Source organism: Hypomesus nipponensis, chromosome 14, assembly GCF_054491055.1.
Source record: "Hypomesus nipponensis isolate SF chromosome 14, ASM5449105v1, whole genome shotgun sequence".
Taxonomy (NCBI): domain Eukaryota; kingdom Metazoa; phylum Chordata; class Actinopteri; order Osmeriformes; family Osmeridae; genus Hypomesus; species Hypomesus nipponensis.
In genome coordinates, this window is record NC_140374.1 from 17,960,285 (window position 1) to 17,987,078 (window position 26,794).

Sequence of the window (26,794 nt, forward strand, 5' to 3'; positions counted from 1 at the left end):
TGGGGCTGAGGCTGGGGCTGAGGCTGGGGGAGGGCAGATACCCATCTCACCAGGTCTTGAGTTACCCCTCTGTACCTCCACTGGGCTGGGTGCTGGGGGTGTCAGAGTTGAGCTCCCAGCCCCAGAAAGCAGAGTAACCTTGTGATTCCTGGAGTGCCACAGTGAGAACAGCCCGGTCCCAGGGGTGTCGGGATACAAGCCGCCTCTGACTCCCCCCCCCCCTCCCCCCCCCCGGCCGTACCCCTGCCTCCCCCAGAGGACCCCCCCCGGGGTCAATCAGCTTCAATCAGCCCTCCGCCGCCTCTCACCCAACAGCCGAACGGACGCAGGCCCACATGTGAGCACCGTCGCTGGGCCGCTCTGCCCACAGGCCCCCCCCCCCGAGACAACCATTAAACTGTCATTAAAGAGAATCAAGGGAACAGGAAATTGAACACTAATCTTATGGGAGGGAGGGATCGTTAAGGGAACGTTTTCGAGAGCGTGAGCCGCTCAATTACCACACAGCAGGGGGTCCTAGGGCTACTGAAAGCCCAAGGCTCCTCAACACCCTACTCTACTCTCTGATCACGAGATACACACACACACACACGTTTGCGTGTGAAGGGGGACAAGTCGCAGCATAGATTGACCTCCACGCACACACTCCAAAAAACACACATGCACACACAAATGTCAAGAAGCTCAAGACGTTAAAGTCTCTCCTCTTAGGAGAGGGTAACAGCAGGTTATGGGGGTGGTGGGGGGGGGGGGTTGCCACCTTGAAGGGGTAATCCTAGGTTGAGCCAGTTTAGCCTTCGGGCACAGGATGAGAGCCTGCAGTGACAGTAGGATTTAAGCCTGACCTGGCCCCTACCTACAGGGCCGCTGATTTGACTCAAACACGGTCATTTACGCGCTCATACACACACACACATGTACACATTTCTTTGCCCCATCTGGCATGATCAGCATCAGCCGGGCTCCGGAGCAGAACAAAGAGACACATGGAAGTGTGATGTCATCCTGTGTGCTTCAGGTAGAGAGCGCGATGACGCACGTGACACCACGGTTGTGCTTATTCCCCTCGTGGGATCGCACACAAAATCCCCCCAAAAGGTGTGCAGACAATGTGCAATGAAACACACCTACTGTAATAACAGCTGTAGACTGTGCATATATCTGACTTCCTGCTTGCTCTGCGGTCTGGGCAGTACTGGAGTGCAGTGAGTGCAGGCATGTCTCAGATGTGGACCATATACCGGTGGCAGGGTGGTTCTTTCACCAGGGTGGGATCGTTGGGGGGGTACATGACTTGTTTTGATGTTAATACGCTTCACGCCTGACTGGCCCTACACAAAGACCCCGACCCATTAACTAAGCCCTGTAATCTCCCTGGTGCATGTTCTGGGCTTACCCAACTTTCACAAACAAATACCCATGCAGCTCTATCTAGGTTAGACTGGCCTCTATGGGTCCCAGGAAAGAGCTGTGTGGAAACGCTGCTGAATTTCTAAAAATAGGCGTAAAGCAAGAGAACTAGTTCTACAATACATCTGACGTTCAATTCGGCACCATTCCAATCAAATCAAGACATCTCAAAGTGTGAACGATCAAACAGTACATACATATTGTGTGTGGCTCTCGTACCGTAACGTTTAGATTTGTTTTCATGCCCCGGTGTTAGCCATATACTACCTCAGTCAGAACTAGAAAGAGAGCCGCACTAGAGAAGAAGCATGCTTGAACAGTCTAACTGATGTAATGTTTAGTAACACATGATTGCATAAACAACCATCATCTCATCAACCACCCCCCCCCCCCCCATTCATCAAGACCGAGTCTGAGCACACGGGGAACATCTCCCAAACCCCCCCCAGCCTAGATTGAGTTCTCTCCGAGAGCAACTTTATAAGTGTCTCGGACCGCTGACCGGGTGTCAGCTCTCACCATCCCCCGAGTGCAATCGTCCTCGCGCGGGCGAGGAGAAACAAACGGGATGAAGACGGATGGGAGAGAGGGTGTGTGAGGGGAGAAGAGAAGCAAAGTCAGGGATCCACTTACCCAGAAGATGAGGTTGAAGAGGAACATCATGTACTTCAGACAGCAGAGGCAACCCCGAGCCATGTTGCACTTCTTGAATTCTAGAAGGAACACAAAGGATAAATCCAGGTAAAAGACCACGTATTTGCTGCTCTTGGGAGCGCTGCGCTTGCTGCCGCCCTTGTCTCCTCCAGCGGAGGCATCGGCGGCCGCCGTGCCCGCCTGCCCCTGTGCGCGCGGCCCCGTGGAGCCGTAGAAGGCGCCGGCCGTGAAGCCTCGGCCGCCGAACGGCCGGCCGGACGTGGAGGCTCGGGCAAAGTCGGAGTCGTGGCTGTCTACGGACGGGCTGCGGTGAATGGCTGACTCTTCACTGCTGGACTTCTCCATGCTCTGGGGCTGCTGCTGGTGAAGCGGCACAGTCTAACATGTCTCAGAGATCCACTGGGCAGGAGTCTCCTCGCGGCTCTCTCTTGTCCTCTTTGTGGCCGCGCGCTGGCCCCCACCGCGATCCAGTACAGGAAACACAGGCACCCACAGACACAATTTGAGGAGTGATCTAGTTTGACTCAGTGGAGTCAGGTAGGAGAGGGACCGGAGGGGCACAGCTCTCGCGCTCTCTCTCTCTCTCTCTCTCTCTCTCTCTCTCTCTCTCTCTCTCTCTGTCTCTCTGTCTCTGTCTCTGTCTCTGTCTCTATCTCTCTCTCTCTCTCTCTGCTCTGTGTGTCCTCTTGCTGCTGCAGGTAGGCTCACACTCCTCTCACAGTCCTCTCTCAGCTCTGCAGTCCTGTCGCCAGTAGGACCGGGTCACGCGTCGGTCTGCCTCGTCCTGGTGAGAGAGCGAGCTGGACTGTCCTCTGCCTCTCTCTCCTCCTGTGCTGTTCCTGAGGGAGCAGGACCCCCTGTGAATGTCCAGGTCTCAGCTGCTCCACTTCCACATTCCACCCTGCTGACCTCAGCAGCGATCAAGGCGGAACAGACACACACACCCACACACGCACACACAACCCCTCCTGAGCTGGTAACTTTTCCTCTACAGTCCTCCCCTGTATCTATGTCAGTCCTCCAGTGTACTCCGATACGCACACTTCCCCCACGCTCCTCTCTCTCTCTCTCTCTCTCTCTCTCTCTCTCTCTCTCTCTCTCTCTATGGGAACCTGTCTCCTCTAGTGTTCCATCCAGCGCTAAGCTGCTCCGTTCTTCGCTCTCTCTCTCTCTCTCTCTCTCTCTCTCTCTCTCTCTCTCTCTCTCTCTGTCTCTGTCTCTCTCTCTCTCTCTCTGTGGCTGTGCTCTCAGTGTCGGGGCTGATGCTCTATTATCGGCAGCCACATCTAACTGGCAACCCCTCTCTCCCAACTAGAGCGCTACCCTCTTTCCCCCTGCTCTCTCTCGCTCTCTCCCTCTCTCTCTCAGCCTGCCTCCCCTCAGCCCCTCCCCCTACCGAAGACACAGCCAATGCAGCAGCTGCAAGCAGACCGGCTCCGCCCCCCTTGCTCCCAGAGAGTATGTAATAAGCTTATCATTGCGTTGCTTTGCCTATACAAGTTCAGCAATTTCATCTGTCCGGTCTGAGCGTCGGGGGGTCTAGAAGGCCGGCCACAAATTAAAAATTCATGAAGCAAGGGAATTGCAGGGGTGGAGGAGGCAGGGGATGGAAGCTGCATTTTAATATTTGCACGTGAGTGAGTCGGTGTGTGGATGAGAGAGAGAGAGAGAGAGAGAGAGAGAGAGAGAGAGAGAGAGAGAGAGAGAGAGAGAGAGAGAGAGAGAGAGAGAGAGAGAGAGAGAGACTCAGCTCAAACATCACTTTCTCTGATTTCACGTGCTTAGAAGGAGCTGGCTCACCCTGTTCAATGCAACATTCAATCTTAAGCTTTCATTCCAGCGATCGCTTCCTTTACTCCCTGGTCTGATCAACCCGCACGCTCTGGCTCAGTATTTTTACTCCAGTGTGTTTGTCCTGTGTGACATTACAGTTGTATCTAAGCTGACCATGACGTGGTTGGGCTCCATGCAGCTTTGTCAAAGTACCCTGGCAGTCAGCACACTTAGTGAGCCAGTCCCCTCCATGTAAGGAGCAGTGATGGGCTGGCAGACTCCCAGCCAGGGGAATGATCACACCATTTCAAGCATGGAAAGGGGAAGGCTTAACGATACCCAACACTATCTTATGGAAACCAAGGGTCAGGTGTAGCAGATCTCCCTTGTTTTACACTGCCGGCTGACAACATAGCATGGTGCTAGTTTTAAAGAGCTTGATTTTCACATTTACCCAAGGAGTGTAAATGGAGATGTTTCAAACGACATAGAATGCGAGATCAAACATGCTGTAAATTCCATGGCTCAACTGACATCCTTTACAGAGCTCCCAGATGCAAATTGTTGATGTTTGTCGAGATCACTAACCATCACATTGACTAGCACTACCATTACAGCTCAATTGTACCTTTAGACACGTTAACAAAAGTAAAATTCCTCCCAGACTTAACTGCCTCTTTCCCAGTGTGTGCTGTCAGTTTTGGGTGTTTGTGCGTGCATGAGCGTGTGTGTATGTGTGTGTGTCTGTGTGTAAGTGTATGTGCGAGTGTGTGGTGTAAGTCAATGAGGGGGAGGCTGTTTACTGAGTTCAACAGATACTCTTGTAATGATACCAGATGACACCAGCTGGTATTAACTTGATATTTGGAATATGTGCAGATGTGTATCCTTTTATAACAGATATGATTAAATTGAAACTGTAACTACCTGAAACTGACTTGATATTCTACTGTTCTATTTGCAGCTCCCGTGTGTGTGTGTGTGTGTGTGTGTGTGTGTGTGTGTGTGTGATAGCGGTTCCAGGCTGACAGCCCTGAAAGACAGAGGACAGATTCACCTGAAGAATGCTGAGGTGAAGGCCATAACCAACCATCTACTGTATGTATTGATCCACTTCTTTTGCCTGTAAGAGGCAACTTCAATGGTTGCAAGAGTACCAAAATAGGTAGACAAGAAGAAATACAATGTGGAAGAAAGCGTTACAAAAACCCAAATCTAATTTCACATCTAATCTAATTTCTAATTTCACATATGTCAAAATGGACTGGATGTGAAACAGGGCCAGTGCTCATTGAGAGAGAAGATAACAACTAGAGATAATGGTCTCACAATGTTCACTAGGGGAATGACCTGGCTTTTTATAGCCATTAAAATAGCACATTTGTTCTTGTTACGGCTTGAGTCTAAGAAGATTTTTGTTTTTTTTCCCCTGTGCCAGCGAGGAGACAACATAGCCATAGGCTAGGCAGCGGGGAAAAGCGCTGCACACAGTCCTCTTACTAGCCACTCAGTCATAGAGATGAAAATGTTTGTTAATGAATAGATAGTAGATAAATCATTATGTTTGGAAAGAATATTCCAAAATATTGTTTAAGCTAGTAGCTACCTCAGCTGGTGGTCAAGAGCTGAACAATCTTTACAATAAAGTGCTCCCTAGAACCCTGCAAGCGCTTTTCTGACCGAGAAATATGCCATAATGGACATACGCTCTAATGCTGTTTTTTTGAGAAAGAGAGAGAGAAAGAAAGAGACAGAGAGAGACAAAGAGAGAGAGAGAGGGAGAGAGAGAGAGAGAGAGAGAGAGAGAGAGAGAGAGAGAGAGAGAGAGAAAGAAAGAGATAAAGAAAGAGATAAAGAGATAAAGAAAGAGAAAGAGAGAGAGCACTGTAAACTGTAGCCACTTTATGAATTCTAAGAGGTAGGCTAGATGTCAGGAATCCAAGAATTTAGCACTTGGTCCTTGTTATATCTGCCTCTGGATTGTCCTAAAAAGTTTGCTGTCTCACCAGTTCATTTATTATACATCCCCAGACTGCTCAACTAAAAAGAACATTCTGCAGTACCTCTCAAAGTAGAAACAGAACTGTTTCAATGTTAACTTTGTTGGCTGTGGCAGCATCAATGGATAGGGCTGGGAGTAGAGGGCTGAGGCAGGGGCAGGGAGTGGAGGGCTGGGGCTGGGGGTGGAGGGCTGAGGCTGGGGCAGGGAGTGGAGGGCTGAGGCTGGGGCTGGGGCTGGGGCTGGGAGTGGAGGGTTGGGGCTAGGAGTGGAGGGCTGGATGAGGCTGGGGCTGGGGATGGAGGACTGGGGCTGAGGCTGGGAGTGGAGGGTTGAGGCTGAGGCTGAGGCTGAAGCTGGGACTGGGAGTGGAGGGCTGGGGCTAGGAGTGGAGGGCTGGGCTGAGGCTGGGACTGGGGATGGAGGACTGGGGCTGAGGCTGGGAGTGGAGGGTTGAGGCTGAGGCTGAGGCTGAAGCTAGGACTGGGAGTGGAGGGCTGGGGCTGAGGCTGAGGCTGAGGCTGGGGCTGGGGCTGGGAGTGGAGGGCTGGGGCTAGGAGTGGAGGGCTGGGCTGAGGCTGGGACTGGGGATGGAGGACTGGGGCTGAGGCTGAGAGTGGAGGGTTGAGGCTGAGGCTGAGGCTGAGGCTGAGGCTGAAGCTAGGACTGGGAGTGGAGGGCTGGGGCTGAGGCTGAGGCTGAGGCTGAGGCTGGGGCTGGGGCTGGGAGTGGAGGGCTGGGGCTGAGGCATCAGTCTAGGAGAATGTGCACCAAAACCTGCCGGGGAAATCAGCAACTCAGATATTCAAACACCTCACAGTGTTCTAGCGAATGCATGGAGACCTCAATCCTTAGAATTGATGACGACAAAGATGACACAGATATCTTGGTGCTAGGTGGTGCACGTTCTGGGAGACTGACTTCTGAGCCCCAGCCCCAGCCCCAGCCCCAGCCCCAGCCCCAGCCCCAGCCCCAGCCCCAGCCCCAGCCCCAGCCCCAGCCCCAGCCCCAGCCCCAGCCCCAGCCCCAGCCCCAGCCCCAGCCCCAGCCCCAGCCCCAGCCCCAGCCTTATCCATTGACACTGCCCACAGCTACAGGGCTGCTGCTGACTGATTCGGCTCTGAGGGTGGGAAGGGACAGATGCAGGGGGGGGGGGGGGGGGGAAGGCACAGTCATGACAGAAGGGAATGTGTATCTATAAGGAAGAACTCGTAATTTGGAGAAGAGTGGTGATGTAGGAAAACACTGTAGAGCGTTCTCTGCCAAGCGGAGGAGAGCAGAGGAAAACACAGCAGAGGAGAACAGAGCAGATTCTGGTCCAGCACTTTCTCTCTGATGCTAAATGCATCACTCAGTACGCTGGACACACGCAGTACAGAGCGGCGGCAGAGGCGAAACAGGGAGGAAGAGAACATCAGAATCAGGCGGCATCAAAGCTCTCTGACTTCACAGCTCTCTGACAAGGTCTCTGAGCCAACTAAACTGAGCCACACTTCCCAGGTGGGGAATTGATCCTGGGCGCCAACTAGTGCAATCTTGACATCTACCGTTGTCAAGATTGTCAAGGTGACATTCTTGTGTAAAATGTGTGTATGTGTGTGTGTGTGTGTGTGTGTGTGTGTGTGTGCGTGTAAATGATTGAGGAGGAAGATGTTTACTGAGATGAGTTCAACAGATACTCTTGTAATGACACCAGTACACAATGGGCATTTAGAGGGCATTGTTAGAGGGGGCTAAACCATCTGGGTTAAGTGATTATATTAAGAGTTATGGCTGGTTTCCTGCGGAGAGAATTAGCCATCCCTGGACACGGACTAGCCTACTGAGCTGGAAACATCTCTGACCTGGGCCAAAGCCTCATCCTACTTGGTATCAATACACAATACACTATTACTTGATATCTGCCAGTTGGTATGAACTTGATATATTGAATATGTGCCGATGTATATCCTTTATTGCTGAGATGATTAAATTGAAACTGTAACTAACTGAAACTGACTGGATATTCTACTGTTCTATAAGCAGCTCCCCATAAAGCTGGATGGAAAAATACGAGATGTTTTTGGTGATAAAGAAACAGCAGTATGTCTGAGACAGGGCAGCTCAGAGCAGTTCTAGAAAAGCAAAAAGAACGTTTGTGGGGGGGCTAGATAAACGATGGTGACAGGGAAGAAAAGATGAAAAGAGATTATGTCAGAATAAAAGAAGAGAGCGGGGGTGTTCACGTCACTCCGGGTACTATTAATCCGGTGTACATCGTAATTTCTTTGATGACAACAAGGTTTACATGCTGGTGGTGATTCACTGATCGAAACGTTATTACTCTGAGCAGTTGGAGCCGACTGGAATCATTGAAAAAAGGGGCTCAATTGTTTGAAAATAAGCTGCTAAACAGTTTTCTCTCTCTCTCTCTCTCTCTCTCTCTCTCTCTCTCTCTCTCTCTCTCTCTCTCTCTCTCTCTCTCTCTCGCTCTCGCTCTCGCTCTCGCTCTCTCTCTCTCTCTCTCTCTCTCTCTCACTCTCACTCTCTCTCTCTCTCTCTCTCTCTCTGACTCCTAGGGCACTAATGGCCCACTAGGGCTGTTGTGTGTGTTCATGCAGGTGAGAAAACAAACCTGAGTGAAGACCTTAACGGACCACACACCTAATACAAGAGAAATGCCACCATGCCATACTGAACAAACACAATGTGTTTACGTGTGCGAGAGAGAGACAGAGAGATAGAGAGAGAGAGACAGAGAGAGAGAGAGAGAGAGAAAGAGCGAGAGAGGCCATGTCTTTGTATTTGGGGATCCGTCTCCGGTTTGTCTGTAGACCCCCCCCCCCCCCCCCGCGCCCCACACACACCTGATCATTCCCAAAGGTTATACATAGATAGTTTTGCTCGGATACGTCTGCGCTGCCCTGAGGTATGCTAACGAGCTCCCCTCTGTCTCCCCTGCTCTTGTAGTCCAATTTCAATCACAAGCTGTTCTGATATTCAAGGCTCCGTCCTCCCCTTTCAGTCCAGTCATCACCAGGGGAACCAACCCAAAAAAGGTTTCCCCGTCTCTCGCCAGGGACTTGGAACGTGGAATGTGCCAATAGGGGTGTCTTGAAAGAGGAAATGACATCATGTTCCTGGAGGAAGTCCATCTGCCAATCTGCAGATGATGAGGGACTAGGAAATGAGTGTAGCTCTTTGATTACTGACACAATATACAATCAGGAAGGACAAACAGACAGTTGCATTGGAATAACAAGATATGGGATGCTGCAGTTTGAGCAGCACATTATATGATCTCAGTTCGTTACACTCTCTGTGTCACACTTTATTTAACCAGGTTTAGTTGGAACAACACTTTGTCGGCCCCTGCCAAGCCAATATCATTCAAGTAGATTATATCTGCTTTATTTTTTTGTCAGAAGGGACTGAGCCCAGAGGATAGGAGACACAGGTTTGTACCATTTAACAAGTCCTGAGTGACACACACACACACACACACACACAGTACACAGTACACACCCAGTACACAGCCAACCTGCAGGCACGTCTATCGGAGCAGCAGCAGATAAGGCGGGACAGCCAGGCCCACACCAACAGAGCAAACAGCACACTACAGCATTAGCATTTAGAGCAGAAAACCTCACGGCTGCATGTTTCAGCTCAGGCCAGCCCTGAGCATAGACATCCAAGCTAGCACCACTGATGTTTGGAGGAGCCCAATAATATTTGTATACATGACTGAAACAGCTAAAGCAGTGAAACTAACAACCGTTTTCTAGTTGAAGGCTTAGTGTAATGTTTAAGGGTTCAATATAGAAACACAAGACAAAAGTCAGCAATACGAATGAATGCACATTGGGTGTGGAGGCAGTCGAGTGTTATAGTCAGTCGAGGGTTATCGATTTATCAGGCGTGCGTTAATTAAAGTTCAGTCCATGCCTTTGAAAAGTGGGTGAATAACACCAATTCTTTGGGAACATCAAACAGGGAGGTTTTGCCCATTCAGCAGGGTCTCTTTTGTCAAATCCGTCTTTTGTGCTGTGCGTTCGGAGTGAGAACCACACACATACAGAACATCCACCCTGGCACTTTCAACGCCTCTTTTATTCTCTCCGTGTATAGCTCTGTCTGGTAAACACAAGCACACATGCCCACTTACCTCACCTCCCCTCCCTCCCTCTCTTTCCATTTCCCTCTCGCACCCTCAGCGGGTGGGACGATCACAGGAAGTCACAGGGACCCCTACTGTACCTGCTGTCGACCACCTGAAACCCTCATTCATTGTCTCCCATCACGCCAAGCCGAGCAGAAGTAATGAGGACACCGACAGGTCAAGCCTCCACTCAGGTTCCTCCGCTGTGAAAACCATAGCTGAAACGTGGCACCGCCATCCCACCCTACACACACATTAAGGGTCCAATCCTGAGAGCGACGGATGCCTCTGATACGACTGCGGTCAGACAAGCGCTTCCTGCGCGATTCTCAAAAAAACCACTGGCCCGAATTCAACGCCCGAAATAGAGCCTTCGCATACTATAGATGATGAGGGGGGGTTGGGTTACCCGGCGCTGGGGAGAAGGAGAGCTCTCATTATAGGAGAGAATCTCCACACAACGGAAGGAGAGAGGGATGGAGAGGATGTCGTTTTACAGGCCTCAGGCTCACTTGTGAGCACTCGGGGGGGGGGGGGGGGGGGGGAGATCAGCAGCCGGACCAAGATGGAAGAGCTTTCGCTGAGCGCCTCACCTGGGGGGAGGGGGTTTGGGGGGGGTCCACATGCGAGATGCATTCATCCACCTGAGGATATAGAGAAATTCAGCCCTCCAGACTTCAACCCTGAACTACCGTGGGCAGGGTCGAGCCTCCTAAGCACTTGGATGTTCTTCCCGTCTGTCTGTCCCTGTGGCAGGTTTAGTGGGTGATGCTGTGGCCTGCCCTGGGTGTGCAGCTGCAGAGGGGCGGGGGGGTGGGGGGGGGGCTGTGTCTGAGACCATGTTCTACATGAGATCAGGTCAATAAGCAGGCAGGCCAGGGGCGAGTGCTGCGAAAGCCCCTTCCTAGCAGGGTCCATTGAAGCACACCAATATTATGGAGGCTGTCATTGAAATGCAAAATGCAGAAAGGGTCTATAGCCAATAGAAGATGCTGCTGCATTGAGAGAGAGAGAAAAAAAAGATGTGTGGGAAAGAAAATGTAAAACGCGAGAGAGTACGAGTTGGCAAGAGTAAGAGAGAGAGACATAGAGAGACAGAGGAAGACAGAGACAGAGAGACAGAGAGAGAGAGACAGAGAGAGACAGACAGAGAGAGGGAGAGGGAGAGGGAGAGACAGAAAGACAGACAGACAGAGAGAGGGAGGGAGGGACAGAGAGAGAGACAGAGAGAGAGAGAGAGAGAGAGAGAGAGAGAGAGAGAGAGAGAGAGAGAGAGAGAGAGAGAGAGAGAGAGAGAGAGAGAGAGAGAGAGAGAGAGAGAGACATAAAGAAAGTCAGAGACAGGAAGAGAACATGGTGGAAGAGTATTTCTATTCATTCTACTCAGCAGTATTGCTCCTGGCTGAGATTTCAAAGCCCAGGATGGATTAAAGTCACAGCAGTGGACGCCTGAGGAGATTTTGTATCAAATACACATATGAAGACACACGCACACACACACACACACATGCACCTATGCACACACACACACACGCACACACACACACACGCACACACACACACACATACACACACACACACGCACACAACAGCGTGAAAGCATAAAAGCATAAAAAAAAACATCTCTCCTCTACAGACTGTTGTTAGCAAGCAGGGGTTATTGATAACTGCATAATCATGGGGTTATATATGGTGGCGTATCTAATATACTAACCAGCTCATTACCATAATCTCATAATAAAAATGTCATATGCAGACTCACGCAGTGAATGATATTTCGGAGCTACAGTTTGTTGATGGTGGAGCAGCTAGCAGGCTGGGCTGATATCTCTGGATATCTGACCACTGTGAGAGGAATGAGTGTCCCCTTCAACCCTCTGACCCCCCAGTCCCCGGCTCTCTAGCCAGGGATATATTTGGTTCCCAGCTCCTGCCCCACCAGCTGGGCAGCTCCACCCTTCAATATGTTCAGCCATCATGCGCCATGCTCTTTCTGTGTGTGTGTGTGTGTATGTGTCTACATGTGTGTGTGCGGGTATGGTGTGTGTTTGTATGCAGAATGTGTGTTTGTGTGGTGCGCATGCGTGCACGCTGTGTTGTGAGTGGGTGTGGATGCCCTGGCCAAGCTCTGACAAGATTGCCCTGGTCCTTAGGAGCAGCCCTCCAGCCTGGCATCCCACCTCTCCCCAAGTCACCCAGGGCAGGAGTCCAGCACGCAGAGCCTCAGTCCTCTGCCCGGACCCAGAGACACCAGACGGTGGGAGGAAAGAGGAGAGGAGAAGAAGAGGAGAAAGGAGGGGAAAGAGGAGGAGAAAGAAGAGGCGAGGCAGAGTGAAATGGGTTGAGAACACGCACTGTGAACAGGCATCACAGGAGACCTCTCTCCAGCTTCGGTCTCGGCTCAGTGTGAACTGGGGCAGCTCTGAACCTGGTCTGAGCCGCCGACTGATGCTGAGAGAGAGGCTCGTCTCCAATAAAACACTCGCACTAGCAAAACCCCACCGTGGTCACATGGTTAGGTGCTCTATCTGGTAAACTCCAACCCAAGAGGCTCATTTGCCCAACAAAACAAGCAGTAATGATACAGTAACCTATTGCAAGCAGCCATTCTGTATGCGTGTTTTATGCAAAGCCAGGCTTCTGGGGTAGATCAGTCGTTTTTCTGGCTGTCTGGCTGTGGACTGGCTGGCTGGCTAGCTAGCTGGCTGATGTCCTTCCAGATGATGTCTTAGGGCGTTATGGTACACTAAGGTGTGGAGAAACCCATTCAGAGAGCCATCAAAACCTGCTGAGTTCCACCACATGCTGCCTAATTCGTTGACGTATTACCAACTGCACATTACAACCCATTACAAGGCACACACGAGACCACTGCAGGTACTGGGTTGGTGTGGTTTAGTAGGTATTTTCAATATGGAAGTTAGCTTTGCTTATGTTATAGAGGTTGATCCGTCACAATGCCTTGAGTTGGGATACAACCTTGACAGAATTACTAGACCATTTAATCAACAAGATGAAGTAATCCATAACAGCAATATTTCCAATCTTTAACAACAACTTTGTCTTGCTAATGTTAATGGCAGTGAAGCGATACAAGGTACTGCCAAATATTCTTAATTAAAGTTTATAGATGTATTCTGCTGAAGGTTTAATTTAAATGATATCTGGCTACTTGAATCATGATTCTACTACGGTACTACTATACGTCTACTTTTGAGCTAATCCTCTGGGAACTGTTAATGACCGTTTCTTGAGCTTCAAGCAGTGGCTTTACAGTGTGGTATTAAAAACTAATTGGCTGTTGATTACTTGAATAAATCTCATTACGTATTACTCCAAAATTACACTGTGAAATATAAGTACTTAATTAATAAACTAGTTTGCAGGCTCTACCCTACAGTATACAGTATTTTAACGTCTTTGGTTTAGACATGACCCCCCCCCCCAAAAAAAAAATCCAAGAAGCATGGAGATTTTTTCAGTGACTATCTTTAAATCACTCTCAGTGACAAACAAGCTTCCCAACCCAGTTAGAGTTTTACAGTTTGACTCTATCTGTACGTAAGCAGAGCCTACCATGGGCATCATAAAAACGGTGCCCTGTCTGAAAATTGGGTGCAGCTCTAACATAAAACTGGCATTTAACACACATCCCCTCCTCTCTCTTCTCGTGCTCTCTCGTGCAAGCCCATATGCATGGCCACACACACAGACCCAAAACCAACACGCACACCCACTCATCTCTCTGGGACTCTATAATGCAGAAAGACACAGCTCCTCTATTATGAATCCGACTGCTTTACTCTGAAGCCGCACAATGACATACACGCACACACACACGCGCGCGCGCACACACACACAGGTTTACAAAGTCCTCCCTATTTCCTGCCGACCCCTCGTCTCTAGCTGACAGATGGACAGGTAAAAATATCTGCAGCTGTTGCTTGAGGATGAGTGTCACACACTGCAGCCTACTGTAAAGAACCCATCACCCATACACGTCACACTTTTACAGGAGCCCTCCTACCACACACACACACACACACACACACACACAGTAGAGAGCACATTTTAACCGTACATACTCGCACAGGAAACATGATACTGGGCTAAGACACAATCTGCCGACAGGAACACTGTATATTTAATGCATTCCCCCATCCTCTCTCTCACTTTAGACACTGACCTTCAACAGAAGAAAGAGATCCCTCCCTGCTTCTCATATCTGCAGATTCACATTCATAAATTAATTTCAAGTCCCTGCCAAAGCCTGGCTCCTTCATGTGTTTACTCCCAACTGACTGTGGCTTGCAGCAGTACAGTGGGCTGTGAAGACTGACTGGAGGAGTGGGAAGTGTCACTATTACCCAGTCATCACTATTTATAATAGTGATTAGAGTAGATGGAATCTGCAGGCCTGTATATATTCTGGAAAACTGTGTGTGTCTGGGGTTTACCCGTGTTTTCTACGTCTAGCTATAAAACCCTGCCTCCACTAAGCTTACGACATTCCATTCGAAAATTCATCCCCCTGAAATAATGGCCAGAAGGTACGTTTGTGGTACTAAAATCACGGAGGGAGAAGTGCGGGGTAGGTTTTATACAATCCTGTCAAGATTCTGTCAATATTACTATTTCAGGATGGGACGGGTAGAATAACCTCCAGGAGGCCTAGTGTCCAGGGGTTAGGGATGCAGACAGGGTGTGTGTGGTCTGGCTGGTCACGGCTCCAGACTGCCTTCTGCTTGCTGGTATTCTTGTCTGATCACAGGTGGACAGAAAGACAGAACAAGAGAGAGGAGGAGGAGGAGGAGAGGAAAGGAGAAAAAAAGGAGCAGAGAGGACAGAGCTATACCTAACTTGTATTGTCCTCGTGCTAAATTGCATGCTATCAAACCACATTTCGAAAGGTGCATTTATAAGCATCTGCATAATCTGCGAGCATCAACGTCTGCATTAAATCAAAACAGGAAGGTATTGACTGTCACTGAAAATACTGTGTCCACAAACTCAGTTACTGAAACATGTCCATTAGCTACAGGGTAAAACATCAAGGCACAGAGCCTTTAGAAACACACACACCCACACACACATTCTTGACAGGATGATCTTCAGTATGATAGAAAGCTTGGCTGCAGACTGTGATCTGTGTATTGTGACTCATCATCTTGTAGGCAGCAGAACCAACAGGATAGATCTAGTCCAGGTACTGAAGACCCTGGGAGACATCAGTGCGCTTCATTCATATTCATATCAGTTAACAGTTTAACAGTTCATTTTGCACCACATTCACAAAAGCATTTTTATTTGAAGTTCAAGGTGACTGCGGTCAATTCAAATTTAAGGATAGTCTTAACTGGAAGTTACCCAATAATCAGGACAGGGATATTGTAGAGAATATTTTAATATAGCTTTTTTGTGTACACATATCTATAAATTAATGAGCACACCATCTCTTAAAGCCGATTTCTTGTCCACCTTTTGTAATATTCTAACTGAGGTCATGGCAGTAACTGTGGCCAACCTGCCAGCCTGTCAGAGTTGTTCCGAGGTTTTCCTCCATCATAATAACTGCAATCCATGAAAACGGCAGTGACAGACTGAAAATAGCTGAGTGAATGAACGACTAACTGACTCACTGACAGGCATCTTGTCCAGAACCTTCTATCACAGGTCAGAGGGACCAGCTGTGGATGGTTGCATCCCTCTGACAAGATGACAGAGTGACAAGGTGGGCAAACTCAACCTCAAGGCTGCCAGCCAGCCAGGAACACAGGAGGTCAGAGCTCAGTGGCAGACTAACTGTCTGCACTACAGGTAACCGTGGCAACCTTCACATCCACACCCCTGTTATGCATTCTGACTAGCGCTTCTGTTTCTGCTTACTGAAGCAGTCCTCCATCCCAATCCTATTTCACTGCAATCTGCCTAGATGTGCAGGCCAGTCCCAGTCAGAGGCAGGTGGAGACGGGGGGCGTCTCATCCTGATGGAACTCCAACGACGCCGTGCTGACAGGGCAGGGGAAACAGAGAGAAACAAAGATCGGATGCACACGCACTGCATCGTTTGTAAGGTGTTCGACACACTGTGACTAAAAATCGGAGTAAAAAACAGAAAGTGAGGCGGGATGGGGGAGTGGGGGGTTGATGGGTTAAAGATAGAACATAAGAAGGGATGAAGACGATGACTTTCAGAAGCCCACCGTGGTTGTCCCTGTAACAGCATACATTGCTCTGATCAAATGGAGCTTCCTGTTTGGCTTCTGAAGGCAGACAGAGCAAATAAAGGGCGCACAGCGGGACTCTTCCAGCTAATCAGATGGATCATGGGTAATTGGTCTTAACTGACGGAAGGAGGATTTCTGTCTCTGGTTTTTATTGTTATCTGGTCTTGTTCTTCTTGTCCACATACCCCTGCAGGGCCCAGCAAGACAAAAAGACAGCCCTTAGAACTCGGTTTTCAAGAAGCTAGATGTAAATTGCACACAGCCTTATAAAAAGGGAACGAGAGTGGCAGAGGATGTGTTGCTATCTGTCAATCCAACCATAATGTAGCGTGTGCAGTGTTATAATTAATCAGCCTTCACAGCGGAAACATGCAAGTTTCAAACCAAATTGGCACCTTGAAGTAACACTGACAAGAATCTAATTAAGTATGAACACGTGAGGCAAACGCACTGCAAACCGTCACCCATTGACTGACCTTTGTGACAGCATAATCATCGAAGCAATGTGGAAAATACATCACTACGGTATTTGCTGTGCCCAGGAAAGGAAATGCATGATGGGATCATTTGGGTGACTCACTTGGGGGCTTTTGGATGACTCACGTGTTTTGGAAAAGACTACTCACAGCCAATTAAAAAGAGACTGCTGAAAACCCCTGACTCCATGGATGGGGATAAGTCAATCACAATCCAAGTTCAGTCCAGTGTGAGATATTTCACATAATTTGAAAGATGGCCAGGCAAACCTCATTTAGAGATGGAAAGAGATGACAGGAATTGAATGATGGAGGAGATATCAAATAAGAATAAGCGAGTCTGAGTGGGTGTAACCAATATTGGAAAAACTGAGGCTATAGGGTAACTAACTAGCTAAATACAGAGACCAAGCGGCAAGTTAGGGAGTGATTTACAGCCTCGGCTAAGAGCAGCTGTTGAGGGAGACAATAGTCCTGTAGCAGCCAGCCGACAATGCTAACAAGAAGGGCGGAGGAGCTATGTCACCATCACAAACAAGTTTCACTAACACCTTCTCTCCTGTCCTGTTTCCTCGAATCTCCTCACCTACCCTCTCCTCCTGTATCAGCCAGTTTAGCTGAAAACCTACTGTAGGCTGAAAGACCACAGAAACAGCCCAACTGAGAGAGAGAACGAGATAGAGAGAAAGTCAGGAAAAAAAGCTCGAAAAAGCTGTCCAGAGAAAGCTATTACCAGCAGCTGCTGAGGACCATCACTCATCAGGACTCCCTCACCACTCTATCTCTCCTCTTTCAGTTCACACAAAGACACACACACACACACAAAGTCGACTGATTTGAGCCTGGAGTGTTTGCGTGCGCATGTTGTGTGCGCGTGTCTGTGCTGTGTTGCTGTGCGAGGGGAGGCGGCAGAGAGTGGAAGGGCATAGAAGTGCCTGCTCTCTGGCACTCGCAGTCTAACAGGGTTAGAGGTGCTGTCAAGTTCCAGGGAGCAGAGTAGAGGGCCACTTGAGGTGGCCCCTGCATCACATCTCAGGTCATTAAGATTCGGAGGGAAAGGAACCGTGTGGAATAGGAAGTTTTGACTGTCGAACCATATAGCGCTCCGGCTCGAGCTTTTACATGCTGTCTGCAGTGCCCTTATAAATACATGATGGCCGCGATGTTCCAGAGGAGCAGAGGAGAGCTGAGAGTGGCTGTTACAGTAAATGCTCTCATCACTCAAGAGCTCCAAAGATAACCTGTTCCATTCTGTCTCTCGCCCGCCAACCTGTTAACTGAAACAAAGGAGTGAACAGAAGTGAGGGGAGGGGAGGAGTGGAGGAGGAGAGAGGAGATATGGGGCGCTTAGAACTCGAAGTCGTGAACGAACAGGAGAACGAGGAGGACAGCTGGAGAGGTGGAGAAAGAGAAGGGAGACGGAGGAAGAAAGAGGATGGGGTGCAGGAAAAATAAGGATTCAAAGAAACAGGGTGGAGGGAGAAGAAGGAACGTAGGACAGGAGTGGAGGAAGGAAAATGTCTCCGCAATCCTTACACCATCGTGTAGTACAAAGAAAAGCGGTGAGCTGGTGCATACTAATGGACAGCTGTGTTCTGTGTTCTCTCTCTCTCTTCCTGCACTCACTCTCTCCCCATCTTCCTTCCTCTCGCTCCACTTTCACAGTCTCTCTCTCATACTCTTTTAATGAGCCAATCTATGTCTAAGACTATGGAAATTCAATCCCGACGCTTCCCAATCGACCCTAACTGTGGTCATGACCACCCGGAACCCCCCGGAGAGAATGCCAAATGATTCATCCGACCTCAAAATCGGATTTGGAGGTCCTCGTTTCCATTTGAGCAAGTCGACAGCCCTACATGCAGCCTTGTGCCTCTTCCTGGATGGGTTGTTAGTGCTACGTGCGGCTGCTGTCAGCCACTGCTGCTTGCATCAGGTTGGCACTCGACTCCCTCCAGACACTGTCACTGTCACTCTATCCACTCCGCCCCTTCTCTCCTCGTTTCGTATCTTTCTGCCTCCTGTCCTAATCTCTCTCCTTTTCATCCCATTTTGTCTGTAAGCAGCCATCGCTCTTCTTCACTTTCCATCACTCCCATGTCACCTGATCTCCCCTCTCCCTCCCTCTTCTTGTGTGGTTGCCTGCTGCCCTGCTGCTACTGATGAACGGGTTAGAGAAGACTCATGCTGGGTAGCGATGACTGAATCATGGTGTTCAGTCTTCAGTTATTAGTCCCCAGTTGCCATGGCACACTCACTGAATGTGTGTGTGTGTTTGTGTATGTATGTATGCGCGTTTGCATAGGAGTGTTTTAGAGCATGTCTGTCCGTATGTGCCTGGCAGGCCTGCTGTCATAACTGGAACCCTCACTGTTTGCTACTGCAGCAAGGCACTCCACCCTCCTCTGCAAACATGAAAGTCCCTGCCTGCCTGCCTGCCTGCCTGCCTGCCTGCCTGCCTGCCTGCCTGCCTGCCTGCCTGCCTGCCTGCCTGCCTGCCTGCCTGCCTGCCTGCCTGCCTGCCTGCCTGCCTGCCTGCCTGCCTGCCTGCCTGCCTGCCTGCCTGCCTGCCTGCCTGCCTGCCTGCCTGCCTGCCTGCCTGCCTGCCTGCCTGCCTGCCTGCCTGCCTGCCTGCCTGCCTGCCTGCCTGCCTGCCTGCCTGCCTGCCTGCCTGCCTGCCTGCCTGCCTGCCTGCCTGCCTGCCTGCCTGCCTGCCTGCCTGCCTGCCTGCCTGCCTGCCTGCCTGCCTGCCTGCCTGCCTGCCTGCCTGCCTGCCTGCCTGCCTGCCTGCCTGCCTGCCTGCCTGCCTGCCTGCCTGCCTGCCTGCCTGCCTGCCTGCCTGCCTGCCTGCCTGCCTGCCTGCCTGCCTGCCTGCCTGCCTGCCTGCCTGCCTGCCTGCCTGCCTGCCTGCCTGCCTGCCTGCCTGCCTGCCTGCCTGCCTGCCTGCCTGCCTGCCTGCCTGCCTGCCTGCCTGCCTGCCTGCCTGCCTGCCTGCCTGCCTGCCTGCCTGCCTGCCTGCCTGCCTGCCTGCCTGCCTGCCTGCCTGCCTGCCTGCCTGCCTGCCTGCCTGCCTGCCTGCCTGCCTGCCTGCCTGCCTGCCTGCCTGCCTGCCTGCCTGCCTGCCTGCCTGCCTGCCTGCCTGCCTGCCTGCCTGCCTGCCTGCCTGCCTGCCTGCCTGCCTCTCTGCCTCTCTGCCTACCAGCACCTCTATCTGCTCCAGCAGTGTGCCCCCCACTTCTTCCTGTGGTATGATGACACAGACGGAGGTCCAGATCTCTCTCCCCAGTGATGTCCTGTGCCCTGGGGTGCAGCTGCCATCGCATGGCACCATTTTAGCATTCACCTCACCTTAATCAGTATCCCACTAGAGTCTCGTAGCAGACAGTCTGCTGAAAGCATCTCTCTCACTGCAGTGGGTCCCCTGTCTCAGAGAACTCTGAGGGTGACAGTGTTTCTACTCAAAGTGTTTAATTGTAGAAATAAGAGGTTCAATTGGCCAGTCGTCTATGAAGAAGTGATCCATCACTCTGACTTTAATCACTGGCTTCATCTCCATCTTTGTTTCTCAGAAAACATCACAGAGACGTTTGGTTGATTAAGGTGAGTCGATGCTCTGTGCCTCATTTCAACATTTCCCAATCTTGAATTAAAGAAGTGAGCTGAGTTATGCACAGAACCTGTGTGTGTGTGTGTGTGTGTGTGTGTGTCTGTCCTCCCGACCCCAGTCACCTGGTAAAGTTTACTTCAAAAACCCTGCACCCTGCACAATGCATGATGATGAAGAAGAATGACGAACACTTCTGTTTATGGTCATGCCACCTAAGTGGAACCCACACACAAACACACACAAACACACACACACACACTAAGAGCAAGCCCCACACCCTCCCCCCCCCCCCCCACCACCACCACCACCCACCCACACAAATAGTTGAGTTGGAAATCAATTACCCAAACATCAAAGACATGTCGACCGTTAGTCATATCAGTCATACATATGAGTTTGCTCACACACAAGAACCGATGGAATCCCATCTCACTCATGCTGGGTGGAAATGCCTTCCCAAGGCCCTGCCGAAACCACTTAGGTCTCCAGTGAGCTGCAGGCCAGTCCACATGATCCCCAGCCACCAGGCCCTAGACATGTACGAATGCACAGATCATTTGCAATTTAATATCAGGGGTCTGAAGGAGGAGGGGGAAACCCTGAATCATTTGACTGCTGGAGGACCTCATCAATCACAGCTCCCAGTCTCCACTCTGGGCTTTCTAGAAGACTACCTGGCCCTCGCTGCTCAACCCACACCTGCTCAGAATGACAATCCCTCCCTCACACAGTCTAAGGTGGCCTACTAGGCAGGGCTGAGACACAGAGAGAGTTCAATTCACCACCTCAGTCATCCATATAATGCTTTGAAACATGGTGCAGATTAGGTTAAGATCAATTAAATACATCTCTCTCTCTCTCTCTCTCTCTCTCTCTCTCTCTCTCTCTCTCTCTCTCTCTCTCTCTCTCTCTCTCTCTCACAAAAACACTTAAGACTTATGTACATACATTGCTTTAGACTGGTTCGCCCAAGAGAGGGGAGGGGATGGTTGCCACGGTGAGGAGTGGGCTTCTGGGAGGTTTCCCGTGATGCCATGTGACATATAGACCAAGTAGCGGTGACAGTGCATCTCAGTGTTAACCCGAATCAGCATCCTGTTCTCCTACCAACCCCCTCCCCCCCCCGCCCCCCCATGCACATCACCATGGACCTGAGATGCCACGTCCCCCCCCCCAAAAAGCAATTAAACCAATTAAGAGGAAATGAGGCATTCACATTGCCAGGGATTGAAATGAAAAGGCCCATATAGCTTTGGGTTCGTCCTGCCTCCTACGGAAGCGTGCCGCGCTCCACCTCACCCTCCTGGGAAGAGCAGCGGACAGCAGAGCAGCGGAGAAGAGCAGCGGACAGCAGCACAGAGCGGCCCTCTGGGAGAGGTGTTTACGTAAGAGCTTCTCATGCGTCGGGTTGTGTGTGTGGAGAGAGGAGTGTGGAGAGAGGAGGGTGGAGAGAGGAGTGTGGAGAGAGGAGGGTGGAGAGAGGAGTGTGGAGAGAGGAGGGTGGAGAGAGGAGTGTGGAGAGAGGAGGGTGGAGAGAGGAGTGTGGAGAGAGGAGGGTGGAGAGAGGAGTGTGGAGAGAGGAGGGTGGAGAGAGGAGGGTGGAGAGAGGAGGGTGGAGAGAGGAGTGTGGAGAGAGGAGGGTGGAGAGAGGAGGGTGGAGAGAGGAGGGTGGAGAGAGGAGGGTGGAGAGAGGAGGGTGGAGAGAGGAGTGTGGAGAGAGGAGGGTGGAGAGAGGAGGGTGGAGAGAGGAGTGTGGAGAGAGGAGGGTGGAGAGAGGAGTGTGGAGAGAGGAGGGTGGAGAGAGGAGGGTGGAGAGAGGAGGGTAGAGAGAGGAGGGTGGAGAGAGGAGGGTGGAGAGAGGAGGGTGGAGAGCTGCTTGAGCTACACTCGGCCAGAGGAAGGATATTTGAAAAATGGCAAGATTAAAGTAAACAAAATCACTCTCTGCAATGGTTTAATCAATCAATGATTAAAACAAATAGACAATTAACCTAAGGGTCTCCATTGATATGGGTGATAAGATGCATCTGATGCAGCTGCCCCCCCACACACACACACTCACACACACACACACACACACACACACACACACACACACACACACACACACACTTCTTACATATTGAGTGGGCACCATCTGGAACAGAACTGTATCACTCCATGTAAGTCCATGCTCATAGGACCATATGCTTTCCTCTAAAGCTCCAAGTCATACTAGCCTTCACACACACACACACACACACACACACACACACACACACACACACACACACACACACACACACACACACACACACACAGACCCTAACAATACTAGACATGTCACAAGGTCATCTCTCTCTCAGGAAAGATATATTACATATTAACCCAGAAAGCCTCTGATGATTTGTGCGCAGAATCCTGCCTGTGGATATGAGATCCCCTTGGTCATCTCAGCTCTCGGTTCCTTTAAGGTCGTGTAAGAAGCGTCCCCACAGCTCACTACCCTCTCTCATCTGACACGCGGCGGATGGAGGAGAACGTGTCTGCGTCTGCCATCTGGGAGAGGAGGACGTGTCTGCTTCGAGGAGGACTCCGGCCACACGTGAGGGATGTTTGCAGTGTGGTGGAGGACAGAGGCTGGTCTGAGGTAGCTGGGTGAGACCTGTCTGTCTGCCAGATACTGTCTGTCTGCCAGATACTGTCTGTCTGCCAGATACTGTCTGTCTGCCAGATACTGTCTGTCTGCCAGATACTATCTGTCTGCCAGATACAGTCTGTTTGCCAGATACTGTCTGTCTGCCAGATACTGTCTGTCTGCCAGATAATGTCTGTCTACCAGATACTGTCTGTCAACCAGATACTGTCTGTCTGCCAGATACTGATATCCTTCTGTAACAACAGATTAACAATAGGATTAGTAGGTAGTCTCTGTACAGTGTAGAAAAGCAGGTTTGACTGAGCCCTATGACTTATTTATCTCTCACTTTGGAAATTAGCACATGTTCCATTTACCAACAGAGTCGGGGCTAAATCAGCATGCAAATAAGATACTGTGCTCCACTCCTTTGAATGTTTCACTTGGGGATTTATGTAATCCAACTATAGAAAAAGACAGTCCACTATCTCTGGTGCATCAAATGTTCTGAATAATGTTCCAGTTGCAAACCAAATGACTTTCTCCAGACGCCAGGTAGGAAGGAAAGCTGTGTCTTATCTGAGCAGATCATCCGAGGTGGGGCCATCTCAAGGTGGTCTGAAATGAACAGCTAATGTTTGGGCCGGCACGAAAATCTCTTGTGAAAAACCAGGAGGTGAAAAATGATCACACCCTCTTTTATCATAAAAAGCTTTTATATTAAATCAGATTGTGTGCCTCTCCTTTTAAGCGACATCTCCCCCTTCTCTCTCAATCTCTCACTCTCCCTCTCTCTCTCTCTCTCTCTCTCTCTCTCTGTTTCTCTCTCTCCTTCTCCCTGTCTTTCTCCATCTCACTTTCTCATGTCACAACTAGTATTACACAAACACATGCACACAAAGAGAAAAAAGACGGGTATAGACCAGATGACTAAGGCAGAGAGAGAGGGAGAGAGAGAGAGAGAGAGAGAGAGAGAGAGAGAGAGAGAGGGAGAGAGAGGGAGGGAGAGAAAGAAAGAGAGAGAGAGAGATAGGTGATGAAAGGCCCGGAGAGGTGCTTCTGCTCGGGGGAAATGAACACCCAGCTACCCTGCAAAATTAGCCATCAAAAACTCCTCTCATCAATTCACTTCCATTCCCTTGCCATTCTCCCTGGGCCATAAAGGGGGATAGAGAGACGGGGAGGATAGGAGAAAGCAATAGAGGGAATGTGGGAGTACTACATAGTAGTAGTGGGTAATTAAAGACGGAGAAAGAGATAAAGATTGGCGGAGGTTGTGGTGGTGCTAAACTGCCAAGACTTTCAGGTGAGAGAGAGCTTGCTGTGTTCCAACCATTCATCTAAGGAAGCCTTCCTCATGTCAGGGCCGATGGAAGGTTGATCCCATCACTCGACCAGCCAGGACGAGGTGAAGGAGGTGAAGGAGGTGAAGAGGGAGGTAAAGAAAGAAGAACCACCTTTTAGCATACTGAATGGAGCAGCCTGGAAGGGGCGTGTGTGTGTCTGTGTGTGTGTGTGTGTGTCTGTGTGTGTGTGTGTGTGTGACAGTGTGATGGGACACAGCTCAGAACTTTTCTCAGAGCCCTCTCATTCTCTGAAGCAGCAGCAGACATCAAGGTCAGGAGAAGCAGGTGAGATTTATCCTGTTCTAATCCATCGTCTGCGCTTTAGAACGTGGCATTCTCTTTCCTCTGGTGTTCCCTTGAGCGATGCAATTTCAAAAGGCTCTCCTTTCCCTTGCTGGCTCTCCCTGTTCCCCTCTTCCCTCTCCGGCACCCTGACCGCAGATATGATCACAGCATAGGTCACAAACGGAATAGGAAACGACATGAAACAAACAATGAAACAATGGTAAGAAAATATGAGGACGGCATAACAAGTGTTGTTTGGACCTTACACTGTGAAGATGAGTAAGAGGTAGGCGGTAGGGAGGGGTCTGGTGCTGTACTCTGCTGTGCACCACTGCAACATCCTGCATTACGCACATATCCGCACATGCCGGCCTCCTACGGTACAGAGCAGACTGGTGGTGATCCTGAGATTGGATAAAGCAGCAGATAGACCAGGACAGGCAGCCTTCCCCAGGAACACACTCACTTCATTTATATCATCTTACTACTGTACGACCCCTCCCTTCCTCTCCTTCCCCCCTTCCACCTCTCTCTCTGTCTCTCTCTCTCTGTCTCTCTCTCTCTGTCTCTCTCTCTCTGTCTCTCTCTCTCTGTCTCTCTCTCTCTCTCTCTCTCTCTCTCTCTCTCTTTCTCTCTTTCTCTCTTTCTCTCTTTCTCTCTCTCTCTCTCTCTCTCTCTCTCTCTCTCTCTCTCTCTCTCTCTCTCTCTCTCTCTCTCTCTCTCTCTCTCTCTCTCTCCCTCCTCTCTCCCTCTCGTTTACAGCAGACTTAATAAAGGGGTGCACAGAGCAGGCGAGGTGAGCTGTTCCATTCATGAAACATTAAGATAATGAATCAGAGCAGCCTGCTAATGCAGGGAGACGGATTGGAGCATGTCACCCAAACCCCACTGCCAGTTAGTCTGCCAGACTGCAGAGGCTGAGGTTCAACTAGGTCCTACTGAGACCCAGCACTGGGGCCAGCTGGGGAGGGCAGGCGTGTGTGTGCGTGTGTGTGCGTGTGTGTGCGTGTGTGTGCGTGTGTGTGTGTGTGTTTGAAGGGGGCTGTTTAAGTGCAGAGGGAATGAAAAGGGGGGTTGTGTGTTTGTGTGCAAGAGTGTGTCGGGTGTGTGGGCGGCCCCAAAAAAATATCCTGGATGATGCTGAGCCTGGGCATGCCAGGCCAGTGTGGATGATGCAAACAGTTGCGCGCACACACACACACACACACACCCACACACATACTGTACACGCACACACACAAGCATACACATACAAATCCATAGCCAGAGGGAGACTGCAGAGAAGCTAGAATGAAGCTGGGGCCTCCTTCTGTTCTTTCTACAGATGCACTAATGTGGCAATAAAAAACAGAATGGCAACTCACTATAGACTATCAGAGGAGGAAATGGCTGTAGAAATGATATCAACACACCACAACATCCGACCATTATTCTATATGAATGCCCAAACCATTTTAGTATATCATTACCAATCTCTCTCTCTCTCTCAAGAGGGGCTCAATCGTGTGAAAATAAGCTGCTAATCTCTCTCTCTCTCTCTCTCTCTCTCTCTCTCTCTCTCTCTCTGTCTCTCTCTCTGTCTCTCTCTCTGTCTCTCTCTCTCTCTCTGTCTCTCTCTCTCTCTCTCTCTCTCTCTCTCTCTCTCTCTCTCTCTCTCTCTCTCTCTCTCTCTCTCTCTCCATCTCTCTCTTTGATTGATTGGCAGACTTAGTTCAATTATACAATAAATACTTTACACTAACAGGCGACTCCTATCAGTCAGTCAGGTCCAGACCTCTCAATGGGAAGCAATTAACAGCATTATTAGGCTGAATGGGACAAGCCAAATCAATTTGGAGTATTTCTAAATGCCCAAGGCTTTTCTCTATTTAATCTACTTACACAGCCTCAACACTGTTTCTGGGGGGAGTGAATGCAGCTGGCTGGCTGTGTGGCGGGTCCTCCTGCAGGCTGGCGGCAGGCCACACAGCCCTGGGTAGGCATAGCCATCGACTGGAGTGGCTCTGATCCGTCACGCCGTCCACGGTGCGTCATTATTTTTACAGCACTCTGAAAAGAGTGGTCCTCCATGTGAGGTCAAGGTCTGGCTTTAAAGGTGCGTTTCATAAAACATCAGCTCCAGCGGAACACGCCAGGCAGCGTGGCAGGGGGACCAGAGGCTTTGAAAGGCTTCAGATGCAGATCTGAGCACCAGCTGGACTCGTGGGTCTCTCACTGCGACCGTGATTGCACCCAACTCTTCAGGCTCTCTTACTATGACGT

General features: G+C 50.2%; 1 protein-coding gene across 3 annotated transcripts in view; it reads right to left on the bottom strand.

Annotated features, from left to right (window-relative positions):
• Window positions 1–26,794, bottom strand: part of tspan9a (tetraspanin 9a) — a 119,788-nt gene that overhangs the window by 51,317 nt on the left and 41,677 nt on the right. For 2 of the 3 annotated variants that reach the window (XM_084672438.1, XM_084672437.1), the window contains one exon: window positions 2,044–2,123. In XM_084672438.1, coding sequence (XP_084528564.1) covers window positions 2,044–2,106 — 63 coding nt within the window. In that variant the 5' untranslated portion in view covers window positions 2,107–2,123. Of the gene's footprint in view, window positions 1–2,043; window positions 3,259–26,794 lie in introns of those variants that run through there. The other variant, XM_084672436.1, reaches the window with a different exon arrangement.